The 15,766-nt window shown below is 41.8% G+C and overlaps 1 protein-coding gene across 22 annotated transcripts in view; it reads right to left on the reverse strand.

Moving 5' to 3' along the window:
* Window positions 1–15,766, reverse strand: part of LOC149306278 (C-Jun-amino-terminal kinase-interacting protein 3-like) — a 78,083-nt gene that overhangs the window by 35,919 nt on the left and 26,398 nt on the right. For 7 of the 22 annotated variants that reach the window (XM_089477060.1, XM_089477046.1, XM_089477057.1 and 4 more), the window contains 5 exons: window positions 15,570–15,669; window positions 14,284–14,402; window positions 12,851–12,862; window positions 6,450–6,497; window positions 1,701–1,758 (listed from right to left, as the gene is read on the reverse strand). In XM_089477060.1, the coding sequence (XP_089333186.1) occupies window positions 1,701–1,758; window positions 6,450–6,497; window positions 12,851–12,862; window positions 14,284–14,402; window positions 15,570–15,669 (337 nt within the window). The remainder of the gene's footprint in view (window positions 1–1,700; window positions 1,759–6,449; window positions 6,498–12,850; window positions 12,863–14,283; window positions 14,403–15,569; window positions 15,670–15,766) is intronic. The other 15 variants (XM_089477066.1, XM_089477062.1, XM_089477064.1 and 12 more) reach the window with 5 other exon arrangements.

Here is a 15,766-nt window from a genome sequence, read left to right on the forward strand (position 1 = left end):
CATTTTAATGTGGGTATAACAAAGTTGCATTTTGAAAGCTATATGGCAAGTAAAGGAAAGTAACAGTTTCTAATTATTTACAAAAGTTAAAAGGCATTTTAAAAGGTATGCCCTCCCTTCAGCCACCATCGGGAAGGGGAGAGAGAGGCAGGCGAGCTCCATCTGCCTTCTTCAAAGAAGACCAGCCCTCCCTTCAGCCACCATCAGGAAGGGGAGAGAGAGGCAGGTGAGCTCCAACTGCCTTCCTCAAAGAAGACCAGCCCTCCCTTCAGCCACCATCTTGAAGAGGAGAGAGGCATGCGAGCTCCACCAGGCCTGCCTGGAAGAAGCAGAGCCCTCCCTCCGGTCCATCTGCCTTGGTCCAGGCCTGAGAGGGAGAGAAGAATGCTGGACCTGATCCCCTCCCCCCTCACCATTCCCTTCTCCTTTTGTGTCGTGTCTTTTAGATTGTAAGCCTGTGGGCAGGGAACTGTCTGGTTAAAAATAATAATAAATGTAAGCCGCCCTGAGAGCCATTAGGGCTGAAGGGCGGGATATAAATACCTAAATAAATAAATACTGTAAATAAATAAATAAAAATTTTGATGGGAAGTTTTAACATTTTATGTCTCTTATCAACCTTAAATTTCCCCTCTTAAAAAAGTAACAGAAAGTAATGAAAAAGTAATAAGCTGCACACCAAGGAACATAATGGCTGAGATTCTGGATCAGGAGAAACCTTCTGTATGTGCCCAAACCCCACAAACATTTTCTGTGCTGCAGCTCAACCTATCCACATCCATCTCCTCACCAATAGAGAGCAAAGGGAGAGCACACAATAACTTCATCCTTAAGAACACCCAGAGGTTTCCCAGCAATTCCAGAGGATGCCTTTTACTGTAAATGCAGCTATATGAAAATAACTGGACACTCTTCTGGGTGCTGCAGCAGTGAAAATATGGCTTTGTGTGGGAGGGATTTCAGTCATTGCACAGTTAGTACAGAATTCTAGTCCCTACAATGACAAAAAAAGTGTGTTAAATTGGTATAAAATGGGTTTATGCCATCATAGCTCACTAAAAGGATGCCAGACAGCAAGTTACCTTGCCCAGTAACCTTGTCAAATTACCTTGACTGTTACTAAATCAGCTGCTTTCACCTGCAATTATGGGGTCTAAATTACAACTCCCATCATCCCTGTAGAAAAACACAACCAGAACCTAAGAGCTCACCTGACCCTTAGAGCCCTGGTGGCGCAGTGGTTAAATGCCTGTACTGTAGCCACTCACTCAAAACCACAAGGTTGTGAGTTCAAGACCAGCAAAAAAGGCCCAAGCTTGACTCAGACTTGCATCCTTCTGAGGTTGCTAAAATGAGTACCCAGGCTGTTGGAAGCAAATTGGCTTACAGTTGTAAATCACTTAGACACTGCTTAGGTGGTATGAAGCGGTATATAAATGAAGCTTGTTTGTTAGTTTAGAGCAAGCTTTTATCTCTTGGCAATGAGAGCAAGCTGGTGGAGATAAGGTGATCTTTAAAGCTACTTGAATATTACCCTCCCCAGGTTTTGCAGAAACAGGAGCTGTTTGTGCACCCAACTGTCTAGGGAAACGTTTAATGGTTTTCCAAAAAGCAACATGCAGATCTTACCAGAGGTCGGCCAAAACATGCAATATTTATAGGCAGACAGGAAAAAGAAAATCTTTCCATAATAGTCTTACTTAGTTTCCAGCAGCTGTGTGTTCTCCATCAACAGATTCCCCACTTCTTTGCCCATCCCTGAGAGGTGGAAAAGCACAATAAGATAAGAAGGCACACAGTTTTTGAACTGCAGTCCCTTAGAAAGAAAGAGGCTCCTACTAGACCATTCTTATTTAGGAAAACCGTATTTAGCAAGTCTATGTTTTGCTGCACAGTGCAAAGAGTATGCCCACCCTGTTGAAGCTGAAGAGCAGAAGCAGTATTTCTAAGAGGGCAAGTGTGTCCATTCACTCAAGTACTGGAACTTCCTTCCTGTTCTCTTTGCTACCAACTCTCCTCTGCCACACTCTTTCCCCTTCCTTCCCAGATTGCTACTGAGGAGCAGACAGATTGCCTTTACCCATCAATTGGAAAAAATAATTTTGGGATGACAAATCACAGAATCCTCCAGTCCCCATGGATACTGGCTCAGCAGGTTGGGGGATTCTGGGAAACGTGGTTCCAAAAAGTAACTTATCCATGTTAATAGCTTATCTTGTTATTGGTCTGAATATTCACTTGCAAAGGAGCTTTGAACCTAAGCCAAAGGCTGCATGTGCACCTATGGCAACAGACTGAACACCCTTCCTCTGAGTGGAGCAATCCGATCACTGAACAATAGTTGTATTGCATTTCTGTTTGTTTGGAAAATACTGCTAATGTGTACCTGATGCTCTTTTTCTCTGCTTTTCTTCACTGATACTGTCTAGCCCATCCTTTGCTCTGCATATGTTTTTCTTTTTTCTCTTTGTGAAATCAAAGCTATTTCAAAGAAAGATGTAGCTTAAAAACATGATGTGTCTTGAAGTGATCCATACACATCATGACCTCCATTCTAATCACAGGGGATAACTCCCCGCATCTCAGTTTAATATATTGGGACTTACGTCCAAAGAAACTCACATGAATGCACTTAAAAATACCTTTGAAACCTTTCTTGGCCTGTTTGGTGCTTTTGTGCATTAAATTTGTTAATGTGAAACAGACAGTAGGAAAGAGCCAGTTGGGTTTAAGTGAAACAAAATGTGAGACTTTGATCTGACCTTGAATTCCTATTCAATCACAAAGATAAGACTTGCAAAGTCAGGAAGCATCTTCTTTCCATATGTTGAGAATTCAATAGTCTAGTGTTGTAGTTGAAAACTGAATGGAACTCATATTCTGAATTATAGACTGAGAAGGGTTTTTTCCAACTCCTGAAATGAGGCAAACATCCTCTTTCCAGTCTACAGCTCTCAGCATCCCCCAGCAAACAGGGCCAGGGCATTGGTTGGGAGATTCTTAGGCCCCATACAGACAGGCCAAAATAAAGCTGCTTCAGGTCACTTTGAAGGTATGCTGTTTAAATGATGCATGTGTCCTAAGAGGCCAGAAGCTGCACCAAAGCTGCACTCCAGTCTTTAGGACAGCATACCTCCAAAGTGACCCGAAGCAGCTTTATTTTGGCCTGTCTGTATGGGGCCATAGAGATGTCATCCAAAGAAGTAATACAGTGCACCCTTCACATTTGCTGGGGTTAGGGGCACAGGACCTCGCAAAAGTGGGGAAAATGCAACTAAAACTCCACTTTTTTTTTTTACATGACAGAACACATCTCTAGGAATCTCTAAGTCTGCCAGTGCAATTCTACAGTCAATATCAGCTAGACATTGACTACAGAATCATGCTGGAAGGCAATGCCTACAGAAGTGTTTTCTCTAGGAAGCTCTAAGTCCTCCAGTGTGATTCTATGGTCAATTTCCAGCCGAGTTACCATGGAGAACCTAGAGATTCCTAGAGATAATATATCAATTAAATCCGTGAATAATCAAACCTACAAATGTCAAAGCCGCAAAAGTGGCGGGGGGGGGGGATGGTACACCTACTATCCATTCTTTCTTTCTACATCACTTCCCATTTCACACTGTGTAGGGAAACATTATTTTGATTTTTGTTTAGCTTGGATTTGGAGGACAACAGCAAAAGTACACTCAGAACAAACTGAAAGTTAAAGGAGATGCATGGCAGCAGAGAAGACATGAGAACACATCACTAGACACCAAGGCATCACACAGACCTTCTTCCCACAATGAGATGAGATGGGGTGATGATAACAAAGGCAAGTCCCCCAATGAGAATGGCAAAGAAGCAGCAGTTGTGGTTTTTTACAAAGCAAAAACAAAATATATCCTACAACAATTAATCAGACAGAGGTGAATCCCTTCTGATGTTTCAGACTACATGTGATCAGCATGCTGTCCCTTAACAGATCTTTGCAAAATTATATAATTTCAGACCTAAATTTGTAATGCCAGTTTAAAAACTTCAGTCTGATAGTTAACTACAGGCCGCTTCCCATGTTATGTTTGTTTCTAATTATGCCATAGTTACAATTCTTGACTTAGTGAAGAAGACACTAGGGCAGCGACAGTCAATCCCAGCTGCCCCATGTCGGTTGCACTCTCCTGTTATTCTTCTTAATGTATACTTGAACATTTAAAAACATCTTCTATGGTCTAGATACTGGGCATGGGTTGGAGAAAATGAAGAAATATAAGCAATAGCTTTGATTTGCCAGGAAATTTGAAGGGCCTTCGTAGCACGTTTTGAGGTCCTGGGCAAGCATATCCTTGGGAATTTCTATTCCCTCATACAAGGCACCAAGAATTGTAAACAAAACATAATTAAATAATACAATGTCTGAATTAGGAATTACTGTTTTGAAAATACTCTAAACCAAATTTAGCCTAGGATACATGTAAGGATCAGCAAATTATAACCACCTGGGGAGTATCCTTCAGTTTGGCACAGTGTTTGTGTGTGTTATGTGTCTTCAAGTCATGGTACGTACAAGAATTTCATAGCATTTTCTTAGGTAAGGACTATGTAGAGATGTTTTTAGCAGTTCCTTCCTTTGAAATTTAGCTTACAGCACCTGTATTTAGACTATAGCACCATGCGTCATTTAAACAGCATACCTCCAAAGTGAGCCAAAGCAGCTTTATTTTGGCCTGTCTGTTTGGCCCTATATCTACAACTGCACCCTTACCTGAGAGTAAACCCTACTAAAGACAATGCAACCAACTTCTGAGTGATGATACATAGACTGTAGTATAAGCAGTATGGCATCTGGCCTTGAGGAGGCAGACTGTAAAGTGTTGGGAGCATGCTGCTCTATCTGCTGACTCTCATCTTTGCTTGTATGCTTGAGGAAGGCACACAAACACACAGGGAGAGCAAAAAGCAGCAAGGTTATGAAACTGTGTCAGCAGTAGGAGTTTTGCAGGGATGTCGGTCTTTGTAAGTGCCCAAAGTACTAATTCCTGATACTGGCCTCTTAAGAAAGTATTGAAAATACCAAACTAATTTAGAAACAAAAGCTTGTTTGTCTTGATGTTTCCTCGAAACAACTGAGATTAGGGCTGTATCCACACTGGAGAAATTATCCAGTTTGACACCACTTTAACACTCTCTGACAAAGAATGTGAAATGTTTCACAAAACTACATTTCCCAGAATTGAATAGCATTGCACAAATGGCAGTTTAAGTGGTATCAAGCTGGATTATTTCTGCAGGGCAGTTGCAGCCTAGGAAACCTTTGCCAAGCCATGTGAAGAACCCACAGTATTATCAGTAGAGCCAAGTCCATCTTCTGCTTATTCTGGCTTTACAAATATTTGTTAAATAAGTATATTTAATATATATTTATATACTTAAAACCAATCAAAGCTAATCTAAATGCCTTGCTACTGCTTGAGAATGGGAGGAAGGAAGGACCCGGAGCAATGGATGCAAGCTGCAGGAAAAGAGATTCCACCTCAACATTAGGAGGAACTTCCTGACAGTAAGGGCTGTTCGACAGTGGAACACACTCCTTCCTCCGAGTGTAGTGGAGTCTCCCTCCTTGGAGGTCTTCAAATGGAGGCTGGGTAGCCATCTGTCGGGGATGCTTTGATCTGGATTTCCTGCATGGCAGGGGGTTAGACTGGATGGCCCTTGCGGTCTCTTCCAACTCTATGATTCTATGAAACTATGATTAAATGCTCCTTGCCTGGAGTAAAAGTAGCAAGGGAGGGTGGGTGAGTGTGTATGTGCCTTTAAGTCACCTGTTGAGTTACAGAAACCCCATGGATTTTACAGGGTTTTGTTAGGCAAGGAATACTCAGAGGTGGTTTTGTTAGTCCCTTCGCCTGAAATATAGCCTACAGCACCAAGTATTACCTAAGGTTGAACCTGCTTAGCTTCCAAGATCAGACATGATCTGGTGCCTTTAGGATATTTAGGCATTGCAGTATGGGAGGGTAGCCTAGTCTTTTCTTGATGTGCCACCTGGAATACAAAGTAATTCCTTTCAAAGGAGGTTTGAAACATTAACATTGGAACTTTTGCACTGCATTTCTGGGTGCCATAGCACCTAAAGAAAATCACAAGAGATCAGTTGGGTTGAATCTTCCCAACAAAGGTGCTAAGTTTTTAAAAAATATTTTACAGTTTTATAGTTCTGAGGAAAAAAATATCCAACAGTATTGCAAGCTGCTTGAAACATCAAAGTGGATAAGCACCTATATCCCCAAAGTGATGGGGATTGTTTCCCAGACAAGGGCAACTGAAAAACAATCTACTTCTTTTCAGGAAAGCAACCTCATCGCCATCACCATCATAGGAACAAAACAAAACAAGTCCCAAGAACAAGTGGGAAATAAAAAGGATGAAAAGATGCTCGGTGAACAGAAAAGGGGGAGGGAACACACCTATATGTTTAAAAATGGCCTTTGCCTTACCAAAGAAATCATCCCGCACTATGAAAGTCATTCCATATGAGAAAAAAGGAAGAGAAGGGCAGAGATACAGAAAGAGAAGGAGACAAAGAAGGAAAAAGGGAAAGAACAGAGAGAGAGAGAAAGCAGCCATTAAATACAAATCTGTAAACGGCAAAATGGTGATGCTCACTTAGCATGTGCATGTGCCACAATCAGTTTATGTTGCAGCAATCCATTTTAACAGAACAGCGAAGAACATGTTAAGATTTTGAAACAATCCAGTAGCAAGGTCTGGTTCCATCAGCTTTCTTTACTCTGGTGGAACAACTGTCTTTTAGGCCTAATGCTCTTTATAGCAGGTAACAAAAAATGACAGCATGAATTTAAAATAAAAGCGGGGGGGGGGGGGGACATAAAGAAAATAAAAGACAAACTGAGGCTGAGGATATTGTTGAAATCCCTGTTCTGATTTTCAAAAGGGCTACTGACTGAAAACTTTCCACCATCCAGATGTATTTATCAGCACAGGCAACAAAATGACTACAGCAAGCTTTTAAGTGGATTTTCCAAAACCCAGTACCCTCTAGATATGCAAAACTACAGCAGGGCCATTAGCAACATGCTGTGGGTCATGGAACTTGTAGGCCAAAACATATGTAGTATGCCTGGCTGAATAATGCTGTTTTAAGCCATTTCTGGGCTTCCTCCTCTCAATATGCTCCTTCACTATTTTAAAAGAGGGGGCAATTAAAATAAGACGACGAGAAGAATTTGCTAGATCAGAATACAGCAGGAGGGACAAATTGATGAATGATTTAATGTTTTGGAAGTCATCTCTCAGAAGCCTTCACCGCTGTGTAAAGGATTGGCAGACTTGTAGCCCAAACATCAAAGTTGCCCAACTCCTATTCTGTACTGCCTGGCAGAAGCTTTCCAAGCCTTCCTTGGCTGGGACCAACATGTAACATCCTTCTTGTCATAAAATAAGTGCCTCAGAGATGGACACCAGCTGGAAAAATTTAGTACTTAAAAGGATGAAAGAAGAAATTCTGTTTAATTTTATGAGATTCCAAAATTTTAAATACTATGCTTGTTAGCATTACTATAGGTATCACCCACTTCCTACAGAAATGCTACTCAATCTTTATATCATCATCAAAAGTAGAAAACAGAGCAGGGGTAGACAACTTTAGAAGCCAGAAGGCAATTTTCCCTTCACTTTGACCCATCACGGGCCACACAATTTCCACTGGCCTAAACCAGAATTCTCTAGAATTATGTTTCCAGTTTTGGGAGTGAAAAATACCTTCCTTGCTTGCATTTTTTAAAGTTAAATACAAAGTACACTGGGGCCAAGAGCCTTGATTTAAAGGTGAATTGCACTATCTGAAGCAGCAGCTAAAAAAGAGAATATAACCCTAGGCTACATCAATAGGAGTGTATTCCCATATCAAGGAAAATATTAGTAGCACTTTATTCTGCTTTGGTCAGACCCCAGCTGAAATACTGTGTCCAGTTCTGGTCACCACAATTCAAGAAGGATGTTGGCAAGAATGTGTCCAGAGGAGGACAACCAAAATGGTGAAGGATACAGAAACCCTGCCCTATGAGGAGAAGCTTAGGGAGCTGGGTTTGTTTACCCTGGAGAAGAGAAAGTTAAGAGGTGATATGATAGCCCTGTTTAAATATTTGAAGGGATGTCAGATTGAGGATGGCGCAAGCTTGTTTTCTGCTGCTCTAGAGACAGAGCAATGGATTCAAACTAGAGGAAAAGAGATTCCACCTAAACATTAGGAAGAGCTTCCTGACAGTAAGAACTGTTCAGCTGTGGAATATGCTGCCTCAGTGTGAGTGAGTGTCTTTGGAGGTTTTTAAACAGAGGCGCGTTACAGACCACCCCTTTGGGGCGGCCTTTAGGCGCTCCTTTCCCCGGTGTATCGGGGCCTCAGCTGCCAGAACGGCAGCCTCCAAGGCCCCGATCCGCCGCTTTTCAGGCCACGGGGAAGCGGCAAAAGGCCGCTTCCCCATGGCCTGGAAAGGGGTGTCCTTGGGGCTTCAAGCCCCAAGGACACCCGGCGACGGCAGGGAGGAGGAGAAAGGGGCCGCTTGGCCCCTTTCTCCTCTGCATCGCTGGCACAGCCATCTAAAGGCTGTGCCCAGCGACGCAAAGCTGGAAGGAGCTCCGAAATGGAGCTCCTTCTGGGGCTGCGGAAAGGGTGCACTAGGTGCCCTCGCGCGGCCCCACGTCACAACCACGCTGCCTCATTTGGAGGCGGTGCGGTCGTGATGTAGTCATGGCGGCGGCCGTGTTGAACGGCCGCCGCCATTTTGTACGTGCTGAGCACGTACTAGGGTTCGGGGTGTGCAGAAGCGCCGCCGCTTCCTAACCCTAGTACGTGCTCAGCACGTACTTAGAGGCCCATCTGTAATGGGCCAGAGTCTGGATGGCCACTGGTCAGGAGTGCTTTGACTGTGTATTCCTGCATGGCAGAACTGGGTAGCCTGAATGGCCCTTGTGGTCTCTTCCAACTCTATGACTCTATAGTAAGGTGTCCCTTATATAAAATGGCAAATGCAAGGTTTGCTTTTTGGAATGTATATATTTTCCAATTCTATGATTCTAAGGATAATTCTCTATAAACAAAAGTTCTGGTGTGTGAAAAGAGAGCAGACGTTTACCTAGTGTATGTATAGCCAGCCAATTACAGCCGTCAGAGGGGCGTGAATATGGAGTTAAGGAGAGGGAGAGAATATAAAAGGAGAGGCTTGGCTGTTTAACTGTCAGATACAGAAGGACTCCATATGCAGTCAATAGGCTAGTATTGCCAACCACTGGTATACCAGTTACAGTGGGGGAGAAGTGTCACAAAAACAAAATTTCCGCAAAACAACCTTTCTCCCAGAACTGGGGCTAGTCTTTTTTGGACTACAACTCAAAGACTACTCTTTGTAGTCCTTTCAGACTACTCAGCCACCGGCTGCCACATCGGGAATTATCTGGGAGCTGTAGTCCCCAAAGTAACTTTTCCAAGTTCTGCTTCCTCCATAATATATCCAATCAACCCTTCTCTGAATCAATAAGAACTAGAATCAAGAACCATGTGCTACTTTTCCACATACTAAGTCACAAGAACTGGAAGCCACCGAGATAACATCATTCAAAGCATGGAGAAGTTGGCTTTTTTTTTTTTTTTTTTTTGGACTACAACTTCCAGAATATCCAGCCAGTATGTGGTCCAAAAAGCTTATGCTAGTACTCACCATAAGGGTATCTTCTGGAGAAGTGCAAAGGGAAGCATGCTGAAGTGAAGGTTCTTTTCCAGTCATTGGCCCAAGAAAGGCATGACATTTTAGTGGAAGAAATTTCTAACTATACCTAAATATGGATTATGTCACAAAGCACAGGAAAGTACATGAAAAAGGAGAGTAGAAGGGAAGGATTCTGTCACAGACTTTTCTTTTTGAAAAAGGTAGATTGGACCCATAAGTATTTAATAACAGATCACCCAGGGTTCCACTAAAAGCTAAAGGTAGTTTTTAGCTGGTCACTGCTTGCTTCACCTAATACCAGTTGGCAAAAGGGATCTGAAAGAATGTGTTGCCATATGGAAGGCTCCTGTTCAGGGTTCCAGACAGACAGGATAGTCCATGATGTTTTATTCTCCCCTCCCAGTTGTTCCTACTGCCCTCCATAATTTTTTTGTGTATTTCTGCAAATCTTGGAGTTTCCTATGTCCTCCAAATGTCTCTCCTCTTTTTACATGGCTTGCCATTTTGGTTACATAAGGACTGGCACTCAGATAATGAAGTTCTGTTAGCAGATACGTCAACAAACCTATTCTCCTTCATGCACTGCATAGTGAAATATTTTTCCCATCATTCCAGAATCTACCATCAGACAATTTCACTGGATTTAGGGTTGTCAAGTGGAAAACTGGAGAGGGCTCCTGTACCTTTATGGTTGGGTGAAAGAGAGCATTTTAGTAGATATTGCTTGTCATATAAACAGGCAGACCCTGATGAAATTCCTTCTTCTATGCAACCATAGAAGAAACCATCTCCAGTTTTCACTCTGGCAGTGCTATGACTCATAGAAAATGCTAAGTCCCATTGAGCAAACATGAGACTTAGCGTTTTTCTATGAGTCATAGGATTACTTCCATAGGCTTACTTCCAGGTAGCTGATATGAGACTGCAGCCTCAGGCTTCTGCTGTTACCAGAAAAGTTAAATGTTTCTCTCTGTCTTATTTCATTGCAACTATTCACAATTTTAAAGCTGTTTTTTTTAAATTCTGTTTTCTCTCATTGGCCTCCTATCCTTTCAGTTAACTGTTCCATAAAACAAAAGCAAACAAAAACAAAATCCAAACACTTTATCATATGCAAAAAAGTTAAACAGAACCTTTTTAGCTGCTCTTTTGGCAAACTTTAGTATCTCCAGAATATTCTTTTTGAGAACTGGTGACCAAAACTATACACAAAACTGAAGGTTCAAAAACAGCTGAAGTCACAAAACAAAAATGCTGTGGGCAGAAATGAAGGGGGAAGGGAGACAGTCATATAAGTGAGATGGTTCCAGCTTAGGGGATCTAGAAGGGAAACAGACCAGAGTGGTTCTTTGTTCCCCTCCAAAATCAACTTTGATAAACAGACTACTTTGGAATGCATTGGAAATCAGTTGTGGTTATTTATTTTGTTTGCAAATGGAACTGGACCCAGAGCCAACTACTTAGCATTATTTCAGCTGGTTGTTCCCCAGATGTTGTCATGCTATATCTCCCATCATCCTTAGATATAACCATAACCCATCTGGGGGTAATGAGATGTGTAATCCAACAACATCCAACCCTGGTTTTGGAACCCCAATTTAAGTAGTTACTATCTATATATACTTTGCATGCTCATCTAGAAAAGATGATCTTTGACCTGTACTACTCATTTATCACCTGTCAGAACAGATCTTCAGTCCTCATTTATGCAAGTACTGAGTCTTAAATCCACTGCTATACCTGCAAGCCATCCTGAAGAAAGTATAGGGCTAACAAACGGAATTTGCAAAAATGAAGAAACTTGTGGTTATCAATTCACTTTCAGAATAAGGTTTCTCATACACTCCACACTTACCAAAGTTTTTAAAAAAATACATTAAGAATTCCAGATGGTAAAGAAAAGAAATAGCAAAGAAGAAGAAAAAGGAAGAGAAAAAGAAGAGAAAAAAGTGACTTCCAATCTTCCTTTCAGAAATTATATATACATATAGTTGAGAGCCAGTGTGGTGTAGTGATTTGAGTGTTGGACTACAACTCTGCAGTCCAGGGTACAATCCCCCCCTCAGCTATGGCAACCCACTGGATGACACTGGGCAGGTTTGCCATACCAGAAAAGTTAAATGTTTCTCTCTGTCTTATTTCATTGCAACTATTCACAATTTTAAAGCTGTTTTTTTTTTTAATTCTGTTTTCTCTCACTGGCCTCCTATACTTTCAGTTAACTGTTCCATAAAACAAAAGCAAACAAAAACAAAATCCACCAGAAACATCTTGAAGCCACACAATAACAACAACAAATAGTTATTCATACCTCACACTCTAAAAATTATAGCATGTTTCCTTCCTTCAATGTCTTATCCTTTCTAATCCTCAAAACCAAAAGTTACCAAGTCATTTTCTTTTTTTTCGCACAAAGTCTATAAAGGGCTTCCAGTCTTTGAGAAATGTTGCTAACAACCTTTTTCTAATCAATTTGTCAATTTCTGCTAAATCTTTCAGTTTTAACAACCATTCCTCCACTCAGAATAAGGATTCTAATTTCATTCTTTTGGTGCACTGCCTGCCTTAAGCAAATAAACAAAAACTCTACACCCCACAGAATGTATAAATTACAGTGGGCCCGCTGTGCTGGTGAGCTAGCCATCCATGGACTTGACCATCGGTGGATCACCCCCATCCCATTATTTTTAATGCACATCACTGTCTGTTGACTATAATGGGGCTTGAGCATGTGCATTTTCCTCTCATCCACAGATGGCCCCAAAACCAAACCCCAGTGATGGAAAAGGCACATTGTAACAGCATTTTCCCTCCCTCACACCCCAGGTTCCAAACAGGGAAGGCAGAGAAAGTGGTGGAAGGCTAGAAATAAAAGGGAAAATCTTTATGTGATGTGCAAAAAGCAGAGAATGTACTGGAAGGTTCAGAACCTTAATTGTGCAAGTCAATCAAAATAAAGGTAAGGTAGGACCAAGTCTGCAAAGCCAATCGTGATTGGACAAGAGCAGGGGAGTATCACATGTGTATACCCACATCATTCCATTTAAAATTAGAAAAACAGGGAAGGAAAAGAAAAGGAAAAGGAAACAAATAAGGAGTCTGAACAGAGGAGAGATACACACCTGAAAACTCCCCTAAGGGCCATGTCCAGCGAAGCACAGAGAAACAGGAGGGTGGAGGTGGGGGGGAGGGGGGAAGAAAGAATCCATCAGTGATTTAAACCAACAAAATAAAAAAATAAATCTGGTTTTTTTAAATAAAACAAAAACTTTTAACAATGATCTTGCCATTTCAGTGTCAAAAGGCATGAAATAGTCAAAACAGAACCTGCCATGGCTGCAAATAGCATGAGTCCACATAGGGTACACTCAGGAGTGTGGGATATGGTGGGGTTTGGTTTTTAAGATGAGGTAAGGATCCAAGAGAATTTTTAAACCTGCTGGTTGAACCTTGCTTTAATATTTCTACAACACTTTTGAGTAAAATTGTAGGGCGAATAGGTAATCCCTTGCTTAGTTCCCTCCCAATTCATGTTCCAAAGCTATGAAAAAGATATGACTACAGTTCTCAAAATCCCCCAACAGTGGTCATGCAGGCTGCAGATTCTGGAGACTTTAATAAAGCTTAACTTTGCTCAGTTATTGCAAGAAATTTGGTGGGTTTTTTAAAAAAAATACAAAAAACAATTTCTTGCAAACAACATTCCACAGTAATGTGACACCGAGCTCTTTAGCTCAACATTCCCCAACCCAACGTCTCTCCAAATGTGTTGGATAGCAACTCCTAGAGTTCTCAACCAGCATGACCTTTATGACTGTGAATGATGAGAGTTGAAGTCCAATACAACCAGAGTGGCAGCCTGGGTTCACTACAGAATGATCTGTTAACATTCAAACACTCATTGGGACAAAAGTTGGTATATCATGAGACCCAGCAAGGCACGTTCAACTTCATCAACTACGAATCAGGGTCTGTAGTACTTGATCTCAGGAACATAGGAAACAGTTTTATGTCAGTTCAGATTGGTAGTACATCTAGCCCAGTGAATCTTTGTCCTAATGAAGAGCAAACACTCATCAAGATCTCTGGCAAGTTTTGGAACAGTTACTTTTTTTGGACTACAACTCCTTGAAACCCTCAGCCAGCAGCATGACTACTGGAATAGTGTTCATGCTAGCTGAAGAATTTAGGTTGCTGTCTGAAAAGAAATGTCCCCAAGATTTGTTCCCAGTCAGATATCTCTCCCATTCCCTTTCTGAGGAGGTTAACTAGAGATTTCAGGGATCGAACCCAGGACTTTCTGCATATAAAGTAAATGCTTTGTCAAAGAGTTACTGTCCCTTTACCATTTTGGTTTGCTTTTGTAACCATGGGCTGTATAAAATGCTGGAGGGTTGTGCTTGGCTCAGCGGGATGCAATTTGAACAAGACTGCATTAGCAATAGAGTATTAAACTCTAAATTTAATTAATCTCTGCTCCTCATAGAAAAAGAGACTCAAACTTACAATACAACCTGTAATATTTTTAAAACACCATTTTTCAAGCATCCTTTACCTAGCAAGTCTGCTCCTTCATCCACATCCCCAATGGCCTCCGAGCCCACTTCCGTAAGTTCAGTATACAGCGAGTCTGTGTTGATGCCAAAGGCTTTGTTCACAATCCCCTGTGTAGGGCTGTTGGAGAAATGTGACAGAAATGTTGTGCCTAGCAATATTTTTATTTTTCTCTATTAGTACTGCAAGACTCTCATCGTTTCATTCAAAATCACAATCCAATAACAACTTCAGAGCCCTGTCTGTGTTCCAAGCAAACCATATAATATAGTACTTCTAGAGCTGTAATACTTCAAACTGTAGGTAGGGAATTTCATGTTGCTTTTTGGCATGTACCACTTCATTTATAAACAACTCTCAGCAGAAAGAAAACTATGGGAAAATTAGGCTAGCAAAATTGCACCTGGGTTTTTTTCATAACCAGAGAATGTGAAGTTCAGAAATATGAAAAGGGGAGAATTATGAACCTAGGGAAACAACCAAACATACAGTTCTCACCTACAGTGTGACATATACAGGCCAAGAAGGAAACATGCAGGCAATCAGGAGGAGAAACTTGCAGTCAGAAAAAAGGCTAAGCACTCCCTTTTCCCCATTGATTTTCTGCTTCATACTAGTTTCCTAGACCCTCTTTAACTAAAGGGTGAAGCAGATGGGCAGATAGGAGTGGCCAGAAGCTGCTCCCACCCAATTGTTGTGGCAAGCACATGCTGCAGCCCCAAAGGTGCCTCCTGCTATGGCCCCAAATAGGAGCAGAAAACATCTGTTCCTTTTGGGGCTGGATTTGGGCCACCTTGGGTGGTCCCAGCATAACCCCAGGGTGGCTTCTGGGTGCTCCGGGGGACGTGTGTTGCGTAAATGTCAAGCCACTCTGAGTGGCTGGAAGCCACTCCCGTCTACCCATCTGTTTTGGGCCTCAGTCACATGAGAAAACAAAGTTGACAACGAACCAAAGAATAGTGTCCTTCTCTGTGCCTTACCATGTGACATTGTAGTGCGTTGGTTCTCTTCCTGCAGGACACAGTTGTCAAAGCAGGTCTTTTGTCAAATGGATGTTTTCCAGCTAGGAAGATTCATTTTGACAATCATCTCCCAAGGGAAGAGAACTTAAGGGCTCTGACATCATGTGGGAAGACAGAAAAGGCTGCAACTCTCCAGCTCCATTTCAGCTTTGTTTTCTTGTGCAATAAAGCTCTTAGATATGGATCCATCAATGGCTAGGCCAAACCAAACCCAGGATGGCTTTCCTAATAAAAATGAGAATGTCCACAACAAAAGCTCTCTGACCTGTTTCCTGAGCACTCCAATCTAGGATCCTGGCACATCTCAAGCTCAGGAGTAGAGTCAATATCTTGGAAATCTGACCCTTCATCGCTGCTTCCCATCCCTGTAGAATGCAAAAAATTAAGGATACATTTGTGGTTCTGGAATGCTCTTGAGGTCCTGGGTGGGGAGACTGAGGTACTGGGAACAATGGACTGAAA

Source organism: Sceloporus occidentalis, unplaced genomic scaffold, assembly GCF_023333645.1.
Source record: "Sceloporus occidentalis isolate IW3139 unplaced genomic scaffold, rSceOcc1.0.p SCAF_10, whole genome shotgun sequence".
Lineage (NCBI taxonomy): Eukaryota > Metazoa > Chordata > Lepidosauria > Squamata > Phrynosomatidae > Sceloporus > Sceloporus occidentalis.